A 12,315-nucleotide genomic window follows, 5' to 3' on the forward strand; every position below is an offset into this window, starting at 1 on the left:
CTGGAAGGTTTTGCTGAGATTAGTCTAATGTGTATGGGGGGTCTCAAGTTAAAAAATGGAGACCAGCTTCTATGATGTTTTCCATGCACAGTACATAGATACACAAGGAAATTCTGCTTTCTTGTTACTATGTAGAACATGTGTAGAAGCAGCAGCATGGTGGACATTATACAGCAGTATTGAGCAGTGTAGCTGGATCCAGCTCTGGGCTAAGATAGACACCAGATAGCACCATGTTTTCATTCATCTTTCTCCCTGCTCATTACTCTGCTCCTCTTTCCTACTTTTCTCATAGACCTTGATAGGAAGCTGTACTCTGACTCCTCAGCAAGCTAACCATCCATCTAGTTCTAGCCATGATGGATTTTAGCTGATTTTTTTCTCAGAGTGAAGGATGAGTTCTGGAGGCAGGGTGAGTGAAGGATGAGTTCTGGAGACAGGGGAGTGAAGGATGAGTTCTGGAGGCAAGGGAGTGAAGGATGAGTTCTGGAGGCAGGGGGAGTGAAGGATGCATTCTGGAGGCAGGGGGAGTGAAGGATGAGTTCTGGAGGCAGGGGAGTGAAGGATGAGTTCTGGAGGCAGGGGGAGTGAAGGATGAGCTCTGGAGGCAGGGGGAGTGAAGGATGAGTTCTGGAGGCAGGGTGAGTGAAGGATGAGTTCTGGAGGCAGGGGGAGTGAAGGATGAGTTCTGGAGGCAGGGGAGTGAAGGATGAGTTCTGGAGGCAGGGGAGTGAAGGATGAGTTCTGGAGGCAGGGGGAGTGAAGGATGAGTTCTGGAGGCAGGGGGAGTGAAGGATGAGTTCTGGAGGCAGGGTGAGTGAAGGATGAGTTCTGGAGACAGGGGAGTGAAGGATGAGTTCTGGAGGCAGGGGAGTGAAGGATGAGTTCTGGAGGCAGGGGGAGTGAAGGATGCATTCTGGAGGCAGGGGGAGTGAAGGATGAGTTCTGGAGGCAGGGGAGTGAAGGATGAGTTCTGGAGGCAGGGGGAGTGAAGGATGCATTCTGGAGGCAGGGGGAGTGAAGGATGAGTTCTGGAGGCAGGGGGAGTGAAGGATTAATTCTGGAGGCAGGGGAGTGAAGGATGAGTTCTGGAGGCAGGGTGAGTGAAGAATGAGTTCTGGAGGCAGGGTGAGTGAAGGATGGGATTCTGGAGGCAGGGGTATTGAAGGATGAGCTCTGGAGGTAGGGTGAATGAAGGATGAGTTCTGGAGACAGGGTGAGCGGAAGATGAGTTCTGGAGGCAGGGTGAGTGAAGGATGAGTTCTGGAGGCAGGGGAGTGAAGGATGAGTTCTGGAGGCAGGGGGAGTGAAGGATGCGTTCTGGAGGCAGGGGGAGTGAAGGATGCGTTCTGGAGGCAGGAGAGTGAAGAATGAGTTCTGGAAGCAGGGTGAGTGAAGGATGAGTTCTGGAGGCAGGGTGAGTGAAGGATGGGATTCTGGAGGCAGGGGTAATGAAGCATGAGCTCTGGAGGTAGGGTGAATGAAGGATGAGTTCTGGAGACAGGGTGAGCGGAAGATGAGTTCTGGAGGCAGGGTGAGTGAAGGATGAGTTCTGGAGGCAGGGTGAGTGAAGGATGAGTTCTGGAGGCAGGGGGAGCGAAAGATGAGTTCTGGAGGCAGGGGAGTGAAGAATGAGTTCTGGAGGCAGGGTACGTGAAGGATGAGTTCTGGAGGCAGGGTGAATGAAGGATAAGTTCTGGAGGCAGGGGGAGCAAAAGATGAGTTATGGAGGCAGAGTGAGTGAAGGATGAGTTCTGGAGGCAGGGGGAGCGAAAGATGAGTTCTGGAGGCAGCGGAGTGAAGAATGAGTTCTGGAGGCAGGGTGCGTGAAGGATGAGTTCTGGAGGCAGGGTGAATGAAGGATGAGTTCTGGAGGCAGGGAGTGAAGAATGAGTCCTGGAGGCAGGGTAAGTGAAGGATGCATTCCGGAGGCAGGGTAAGGAGAAGTGGCTCATAATGTGGAGAATGAAGCATATTTCTGTGATAAGATATGTTTTAGGGCTTCATAAATTCGATGGTATCACTGATTTATGATTTATTTTACCATTTTTCTTTTACCTACATCTGGAGAACTATGTTCATCATATTTTTTCAATTTGTAAATGCTACAGTATAAAACACATTTCATTGCTTGCAAATGAAAGCTACTTTGTCAGATTTGAAAGGGAAATGACATATGGGAGTAAGAGATAAGAGTTACAATAACTGTAAAACATTTTGTTGCTTTGAAATGACTTCCCGTGAGTCATCATTTTGCTTTGCCCACTAAGATATCTAATATTAGAAATGATATTTAGGAAGGATAGTTAGTGATAAGATCTGGAGAGTAGTTTCCTTTTTACTTTACTTGTAATTGTGAGGGGAATTCACTCCAGACTGTGGGTTTTATAGACTTTTATAATTAGTTATTTCTATAATTTAGTAATTAACACATTGTAAGATCCTGCTCTAACTGTCGCAACTTGTTTTATGATGACCATAACTGACAATATCCCCAGTTATAAAAAGTTACCTCAACATTGCTAACGGGGAACAAGAAAATCAACTAATGAAACATGAAGATTAGTGATGAGCGAGTATACTCGGTACTCGAGGTTTCTCGAGCACGCTCGGGGGTCCTCCGAGTATTTGTAAGTACTCGGAGATTTAGTTTTCTGCACCGCAGCTGAATGATTTACATCTGTTAGCCAGCATAAGTACATGTGGGGGTTGCCTGGTTGCTAGGGAATCCCCACATGTAATCAAGCTAGCTAAGAGATGTAAATCATTCAGCTGCTGAAAACTAAATCTCCGAGCACTTACAAATACTCGGAGGACACCCGAGCGTGCTCGAGAAATCTCGAGTACCGAGTATACTCACTCATTGCTAATGAAGATTACTATAGATTCGAGTTTGCGATATTGCTTGTGGCTTTCCCAGTTGAAGAGGCACTTAGTAAAAATGGATGTGTTAGAGGGTACGGACTTGTTGATTTTTCCAATTTCTGAAAGCCCAATAAGTTGCGCTATTATCAAAGATTGCCATGTGATGGCTTCATTACCTATGTAAGTGTTAGGCTGCATGCCCACGATGAGGAATAGTAGCGTTGTGGATGCAGCTTGTTTTTGCTGCTTCCAAAATGCTGTATTTTACAGTACAAGCACAGTGGATGGGATTAATGAAAATCCTATGCCCACTGTGGCTCTTTTTTTATGCTGCATAAATTCACCTGTCGTGGGGGTTTCCGAGCTGTTGCATGTACATTTCTGTGAGGAGTTTCCCCATAGACTTGCATTAGATGCTGTAAATTCATAGTTAAAAAAGGACATTCATTATAAAGTGCATTTATGCAGTGCAAACGTACCCAAACAACACATCTATCTAGTAAATAATTTTAAAAAATAACTTGGTTTCCCATCTATTTTTGTTAACCAGCCCAGGTAAGGCTACTTTCACACTTCCGTCGTTTGGGCTATGTCGCAATGCGTCGTTTTGGAGAAAAAACGCATCCTGCAAAGTTGCCCGCAGGATGCGTTTTTTTCTCCATAGACTTGCATTTGCGGCACATTGCGACGTATCGCCACACGTTGCATCCGTCGTGCGACGGATGCGTCGAGTTTTGGCGGACCCTTGGCACAAAAAAGTTCAATGTATCTTTTTTTGTGCAAGGTGTCTGCCATTTTGGACCGCGCATGCATGGCCGAAACTCCGCCCCCTCCTCCCCGCTCATCACAATGGGCAGTGGATGCGTTGTAAAACTGCATCCGCTGCCCACGTTGTGCTAAATTTAGGACAATGTCCGTCGGTACGTTGGGCCGACGGTTTGTGACGGCCCCGTACCGATGGAAATGTGAAAGTAGCCTAAAGCAGACAGCTGGCGGTTTATATTATCAGGCTGAGAAGCTCCATGGTTATTTGGCCCTTCCCAGCCTAAAATACAAGCCTGCAACCACCTCCAAATTGGCACATCCATAATGATGCACCAATTCATGCACTTTGCCTTGCTCTTCTCAATTTCCCTGGTGCGGTGGTAATCAGGCTAATAGTTTATGGAGTTAGTATCAGCTTTGTCCAAGGGTTAGTAATGGGGAGGTGTCTATCAGACACCCCCATTATTAAACCCCGTAACACAAAAATAAAAACACGCACACAGGAAAAAATAGTTTAGTTTAAAAAACACTCCCCCACACCTCATTCACCAATTTATTAAGCAGCATGCGACATAATCCAGCGAATCAGAAGTAGTCCTAATAAGGAACCTGAACCTGAAAAACATAAAAAGAGAGTTAAATAAATTAAAACAAGAAACACTCCCTCATTCACCAATTTATTAAAATCCCCATAGCTCTGCAGTAATACATAGCAATCTCACGACGTCCAGTTATTCTGTACAGCAACCATTGGAGCGCCATTCTGAAAACGACACTTCATTGGTTACTCCTGGTTATGTCTCACCCGCGATGACGTTACTGAGTTACCGATGTCACTGAGCGTTGCTGTACAGAATCGCTGGATGTTGTGGGATTGTGATGGATTATGTCAGAGCTGTGGTGTGTTTGATAATTTGGTGACTGAAGGAGTGTTTCTTATTTTTATTTCTATTATGTCTCTATCCCATGTCTATTTATATATCTACTAGATGGTGGCCCGATTCTAAAGTATCGGGTATTCTAGATATGCATGTCCACGTAATATATTGCTCAGCCCACGTAGTATATTGCCCAGCCACATGGTATATTGCCCAACCACGTAGTATATTGCCCAGTCACGTAGTATATTGCCCAGCCACATAGTATATTGCCCAGCCACGTAGTATATTGCCCAGTTACGTAGTATATTGCCCAGCCACGTAGTATATTGCCCAGCCACATAGTATATTGCCCAGCCACGTAGTATATTGCCCAGCCACGTAGTATATTGCCCAGCCACGTAGTATATCACCCAGTCATGTAGTATATTGCCCAGTGACGTAGTATATCGCCCAGTGACGTAGTATATTGCCCAGCCACGTAGTATATTGCCCAGTTACGTAGTATATTGTCCAGCCACGCAGTATATTGCCCAGTGATGTAGTATATTGCCCAGCCACGTAGCATATTGCCCAGTGACGTAGTATATTGCCCAGCCACGTAGTATATTGCCCAGTTACGTAGTATATTGTCCAGCCATGCAGTATATTGCCCAGCCACGTAGTATATTGCCCAGCCACGTAGTATATTGCCCAGTTACGTAGTATATTGCCCAGTGCCATAGTATACAGCACAGAGCCACATAGTATATTGCCCAGCCACGTAGTATATTGCCCAGCCACGTAGTATATTGCCCAGTGACGTAGTATACAGCACAGAGCCACGTAGTATATTGCACAGCGACGTATGTCACAGGTTAAAAAATAAAAAAAAACATATACTCACCTTCCGAGGGAGCCCTTGTAGTCATGTCGCCTGTGTGCGGTGCACTCGGCAGCTTCCGGTCCCAGGGTTGGTAGCGCAGGACCCGTGATGACGTCGCGGTCACATGACCATGATGTCATGGCAGGTCCTTCTCGTGCAGGCGCGCAGGACCTGTGATGAGGTCGCGGTCACATGACCGTCACGTCATGGCAGGTCCTTGTCGCATACCATCCTTGCCACCGGAACCTGCCGCTTGCATGGAGCGGTTACTGGAGTGTCGCGAGGAGCTGGAAAGGCAACGGAAGGTGAGTATATAATGATTTTTTATTTTTTTATTATTTTTAACATTAGATCCTTTTACTATTGACGCTGCAAAGGCAGCATCAAGAGTCAAAAGTTGGGGACACACAGGGTTAATAGCGGCGGTAACGGAGAAAGAAGTTGGAAGTGAGTATGGTTCTGAGCAGATCAATACATAGTGACGTTTGGTCTATATCCCTATCCGTACCTTCGAGTAGATGGCGTACCGAGAGGATACCTTCCTCATGAGGAATGGAAGTATAAAGATCCCTCACATCGAGGGTAACCAAGAGGGCGTCAGTAGGGATAATGTTGGTTTCACTGATGAGATGTAAAAAGGAACCGGTATCTAATAAAAATGATTTTGACCTCTGAATGAGTGGGGTAAGTATGCGTTCGATGTACCTAGCCATGGGAGATAGTATGGTCTTAACAGGGACTATGAGCTGTCTGCATTTATATGAGGATACTATATTAAGATCTTGACATGTATACATATCATGTATATGAATGTTGTTTATGTATATACTGACTCTGAATTTTGTCTTTTAGAACCGTCTATATTAACGATGAATGGCACTTCACGAATCACCATCTGAAGCACCACTCTCTGTGCCACTGTTCACTACGGATATGTACTTTTGTGTGAATGACACTGTTGCCACTGTCTTACTTCATCGTAGTATGTCTATCAATATAGACTATCAGACACAGTATATCACGCACATCTCGGTGTTATACCATGGTAATATGAATCGTAGAATATGCACGTACCATTCCCTGTACATAGCCCCTTTTTATCCTCTGCTATATTCCTTTACATTGCAACCAGTCTCCTCCCATTACTCCTCCTCTCATCCCTCCCACCCCATACACCGTTATCAATCCACAACAAATATATATTTATTACGTAGCACTGCTTATGTTTATTTATGGCGACACGGCCCGTTAACCCTGTGCAGTAATTTTATGCGCATCCGTTACAGCGCTTTCCTGGTGGAACGCTGTTCCACACAGTGAAACGCACGGCCATCAACTTCCGCCCTGACCGGGACTTCTGACGTCACTTCCGGTCTCGGCGCTCCTACCATTACGGCAGTGCTGGACTTAAAAAGCGCGGTTCTCCTCCCATATCCCAGACTAGCGGTGGACTCCGCGTCTCAGGGGATATTACCCATACACAGGCGGCTTCTCCCTCCAGGTATGTTATCTCGCTCCCTGCTACAGCCCCTCTTAGTGGATGGATATGGTCTTACTGTTCCTCATTCCCTTATTTCTACTATATTACTTGCAGCCCCTGCTCTTATGCTGGCCGCCCTTGAGGTCATTACCTCCTACCGCCTACATTACATGCATAAGGTAAAGCACACATTAGGTTGCTAGCACAACATGTAGCCTCATTATACAGGGTTATGAACCTCTTTTCTCTCCCCTCTCTTTGTTCACAGCTCTTCTACTCTGTAGTTTTTGTATACTACATAAGATCACCATCTTATTACTTAGCAGTAATTTGGCTGTAAGTATGTGTCCGTTCTATCAGGGCTTTACTGTTCCTGGTCCACACTATACCGCTATTAAATCCTTCTTTCATGCTGTACTAGGCAACAGGCACGATCTGTATCCCAACCCATGACATAATCGGTACACACTCTAAGGCACAGCACGGTATGTGTGTTTCTTTTATCCACCATAATTCATATTGAGCGAGAATTTATATGCGTGTTCTTACTGCTACGCAATACGTCTAAATGAATTTATGTAATTTGTCTCTGGCTATTGTATAATTTTGCGAGAATCTGTATATACCTTTGTTTTTTATATATTTGGTAGCGGTTGTTTTTGTTTACACACTGTTTTTTATGTATATTTTCTTTAAACATTGTAGTGACTGATGAAAGCTCGATAAGAGCTGAAACGTTTCCAGTGCTACCTTGCACCAATAAAATCTATCAATCAATGAGATTTAAGTTGAGTGCAAGACTTTTGTATTAATTACTGATGGTTTGGGAACCTAGTCTCTGCACCACAAATATAGCAGTGCACACGGTGTTTATTAAGTTGGTAAGGGGCACCCTAATGGCCAAAACAGACATTGAGGGGGCGTTCCGGTTACTACCTGTGCCTCCGAATAGTGTCCTCTCATTGGGCTGCTTCTGTGAAGGAGCATACTACATAGATCGCTGTTTGCCCATGGGGTGCTCCATATCCTGCTCACTATTTGAGGCGTTTGGTTGCTTCCTCGAATGTGTCGTCATGGATGTTTGTAAGGCGTCACATATTATCCATTACCTCGATGACTTCTTATGCCTGGGCCCAAAAGATTCGCCACAGTGTGAAAACACACGGTAGTCCACCTGTGAGAAGGAGAGAGCTGGAGGGAGAGTGGACACACCAGAGCCGAGGGGTTAGATTGAGAAAGAAAGAAGGTGGTATAGCTTGCTTCATGGGTGGGGTACTCTGCTGAGTAGCAGAAATTGCTACTAGGCCCAAAAGGATTTCCTGGGCCAAATGCCGTTAAAAAATAGTACTTAGGTAAACAGGCAATGTAGCTTGCTTCATGGGTGGGGTACGCTGCTGAGTAGCACAATTCTACTAGGCCCAAAAGGATTTCCTGGGCCAGATGCCATTAAAAATAGTACTTATGTAAACAGGCGGTGGGTGGCTGGGCTACTCTGCTGACTAGCAGACACTGCTCCTAGGCCCTAAACTATTCATTGGATTAGGTGCAGTGAAAATAGAGATACACAGGCGATGTAGTTAGTTTCACCGGCGGGCTGCTCTGCTGACGTGCAGACACTGCTCCTATGCCCAAAACTATTAACTAGGTTAGATGCAGTAAAAATTGAAAAACACAGGCGGTGTAGCTAGCTTCACAGGCGGGCCACTCAGATGACTATCAGACAATGCTACTAGCCCAAAAGGATTGGCTGAGCTAGATTACACCAAATGCTGTGACAAACACTTGCACAGCACTGGCACAGACCTGCCTGGCAATCAGTGCTATGAACTGCTGTAACCTACCCTGAAAAGGGCTGATATTACAGCTAGTCCTGACTCCTCCCGACTCCCTAAACCTATCTCTCTGACAATTCGCTCAAAAAAACACTCTTTGTATAGCGCCCACAGCAGCAGCGGTGCCATCTAACACTAAGCTGCAGCAGTGAGGAAATGGTGGCGACGGGGCAAATGGCTGGTTCTTATAGGGCAAGGACATGTGACATACACAGCCAATGACACATGCCCTTGCTTGTGTGCATCACATGCACAATGCTGTGTGTGTGAACTGCTGATAGGCTGAGAGACTGCACCACCCCACTGTAAATGCGGGAAAGAAAAAAAAATGGAGATCGGCGTTATTTCAGCACAGATCTATCCCCCACCCACTATACACTGAAACAGTCTATTAACAATGATAAACAATTTTAATGTGCAAATCAAGCGAGGCTTTTGGTGAACGAACAGTTATCGAACAGAAACCCGAACAGCCGAATTTTAAGCAAATTGTTCGGATTCGACGAACGACTCGAACACCGCCCAAAACAGCTCAAATTTGAAATTGGCGAACAGTTCAACTCGAACACCGCTCATCTCTAGTGAAGATGTCCTGAGCCTATTAAGTGCTAAGAGCTGTTCTCTAAGCTAATACTGTGAATGGGGCCAATGGCCTACAGCAATGAACCATATTCTGCCAAACAGGAATCATTCTCAATGTCACTGATTATTTTTTTTATTATTCACGCAAACACGGGGAGAACATACAAAATCCTAGCAGATGTTGTCTTTGGTGGGATTTGATTCCAGGACTCCAGCCATTTTTTCATATAAATTAAATATGTACGCTATTGATATGAACATAATGGATTTATCTATATTTATATTATTTATATATTTATATTGTATAATTCAAAGGGCTTTTGTAGGATTAATATATTGATGACCTATCCTCGGTGAGGTGATCAATATCAGATGGCTATTGGTTCAACACTTGGTATCTCCACTGACGTTCAGCTGTTTTCAACTCCGTCATGGAACGGTTGTAAATATTGAATGAAGCCAAACTTCACAAATCTGAAGACTATTTTCAGAGGTACTGCTTGGCTCCTAAGATGTGAGCTGGAGCTGAGTTGCTGTACCCAAGAATGGCCAATACACACTGTAGGGAGCATGGCAAGATTTTTTTTTTTATACTTTTGTACTTGGCCCAATTCCTTTTTTTTTGCACAGAAATACATGTGAAGTCACATCACTGACCAAACAATTGCTAGCTGCTAAATGATGCATTCCATAAGGGATCCCTTAATGAATATTCATGAGCAGTCACTTTAATTAACATAATGGGATACAGAAAGCATTTAGAATACCAATGCAGAATATGATTATTATTTAGACAATGTGCGCAGACATTTAAAATGCTTATTAAATGAAACAGTATACAGCTATCAATAATATGAGTTTAAGAAACACTAAAGCCCACCAGGTTTATTTTACAGGGCAAGTTCTGCGATACATCTTTAAAATGGCCACCAAATAAGCTTCAGAAGAGAGGAAAAGCACAGCCAAAAATTATAGACGTTACAAGAAGTCTCTCATCTGTAAGAGATCTGAGCCATATTAACAATTAGTTATTGGATCTTTTCAGGTTGAAGAGGCACTCAAAATCCACTCTTCAAGGGGGTGTCCAGAACTTTAACATTGATGGCCTATCCTTAGGATCGTTCATCCATGTCTGATTGATGATCAGCTGTCACCGATGTTTTGGTGGCAGCCCAGAAATGCTCAGTTGCAGAATTGCACAGTACAGCTCCATCGATGGAATAGTGGCCATGGCCAGGTACTGCACATCCACTTCCTATTGATTTGAATAGGTGGCGGATGTGTAGTACACGCTGCAGCCACTATATAGTCAATAGAGTTGTGCTGTACAGCCTCAAACTTACGGATAATTTTAGAAAACTCTTTCTTCTAGCAGTGTTACAGGAAAAAGTCTGCATCTTTCAAGAAAACCATGATTTGTATGCAGGACAGTGCTCCATCGCATGGATCAAAGTCTTCACTGCTTGACTGATCCACTACTTCTCAACCACCATGGTCCCCTCTTATAAAATTATAATATGTATACTCACTTCCTGTGTTGGTGCCCGTGTTCTAGCACTATCGCCACTGGCTCTAGCAGGCCTTGCTTGACATAATACCCTGTAATCAATCAGCGCAGGCTTGGACTGGCCCACAAGAGAACAGGAGAATCCTCCGATGGGCCCCTGTGCAGGAGTTGGCCAGCACCCTCTTATATGTGCAGTACTTGCCACTATATTCCTGAATCACTATGTAGAGACAAAGGCAGCATCTTATTCATTTACCAATCTAACCAGTTCATTGTTACATTAATTTGTGATTGAGGATAATGTCACATTTGCATGTAGCTGAAAAGTGGGGCCCTGAAGTTGGTTATTGGTGGGTCCTAGGCAATCCAGTCCAACACTGAATCAGTGGCTGCCTTATTAGACTTAAAGGGAATCTGTAATCTCAATATTGCCCTATAAGCTATGGCCCTCGCCATCAGGGGCTTATCTACAGCATTCTGTATATAAGCCCCCAATTAAACCTGCAAGATAAGAAAAACAAGTTAGATTATACTCACCCAGGGGCGGTCCCGGTGTGGTCCGGTCTAATGGGTGTCGCGGTTCGGGTCCGGCACCTACATCTTCATACAATGACGTCCTCTTCTTTGCTTCCTGTTGCGGCTCCTGTGCAAGCGTACTTCTCTGCCCTGTTAAGGGCAGAGCAAAGTATTGCAGTGGGCAGGTGCCGGGAAAAGTCAGAGAGGCCCGGCACCTGTGCACTGTAGTACTTTACGCTGCCCTCAACAGGGCAGAGAATTACGCTTGCACAGGAGCCGCAACAGGAAGCAAAGAGGACGTCATCGTATGAAGATGGGAGGCGCCGGACCCGGACATGCGACGCCCATCGGACCGGACTGCCCCTGGGTGAGTATAATCTAATGTGTTTTTCTTATCTTTCAAGTTACATCGGGGGCTTATCTACAGCATTACAGAATGCTGTAGATAAGCCCCTGATGGCGGTGGCCGCAGTTTATAAGGCAAAACTGAGGTGACAGATTCCCTTCAACTGGTATCTTGAGGTGGTCAGAGCTGTGGCTTTTCTTTCACTTCCTCCGGATGTCTAATTTATCTGAAGGAGGAGATAGTGAAGCGGCCACTGATTGTTATTTCACGCAAGCCCTACAACCAATGTCACATGAGACCTGAGAAAGCTAGTGCCGACACTACTGGAACAGCGCCTGCACCAGAGGTGAGTATAGACGTTATTATTTTATAAGGGGGGAAAAGATGAAAGAGTAATGACATGGTCCCTTCTTCACCTGTCCCAAACCGTACTGAGAACTTGTGGGCCCTTCTTAAATGGAATATTTACATTGAAGGCAAACAGTACACCTATCTGAACAGCATCTGGCAGACTGGATGCTGGTGCCAAAAAGTTAATCGTCAATAGATTAAGAAACTGACAGACTCCATGAATGGAAGGCTTATTGATGTTAATCACTGATATTTCTTGAAATGTCAGGAATGTTTTTTCAACATTTTAAGTTGTTTGGTTATTATTCGCACCTTAAGGCCGGGGTCA

The 12,315-nt window shown here is 44.9% G+C and overlaps 1 protein-coding gene across 1 annotated transcript; it reads right to left on the reverse strand.

Moving 5' to 3' along the window:
• Positions 1-366: 366 nt before the first annotated feature.
• LOC138671657 (putative proline-rich protein 21) lies at positions 367-1,974 on the reverse strand. The gene has a single exon (XM_069759827.1). The coding sequence runs from the start codon at positions 1,972-1,974 to the stop codon at positions 367-369; it is 1,608 nt and encodes a 535-aa protein (XP_069615928.1).
• Positions 1,975-12,315: the final 10,341 nt, after the last annotated feature.

This window comes from Ranitomeya imitator, chromosome 3 (assembly GCF_032444005.1).
Source record: "Ranitomeya imitator isolate aRanImi1 chromosome 3, aRanImi1.pri, whole genome shotgun sequence".
Taxonomy (NCBI): domain Eukaryota; kingdom Metazoa; phylum Chordata; class Amphibia; order Anura; family Dendrobatidae; genus Ranitomeya; species Ranitomeya imitator.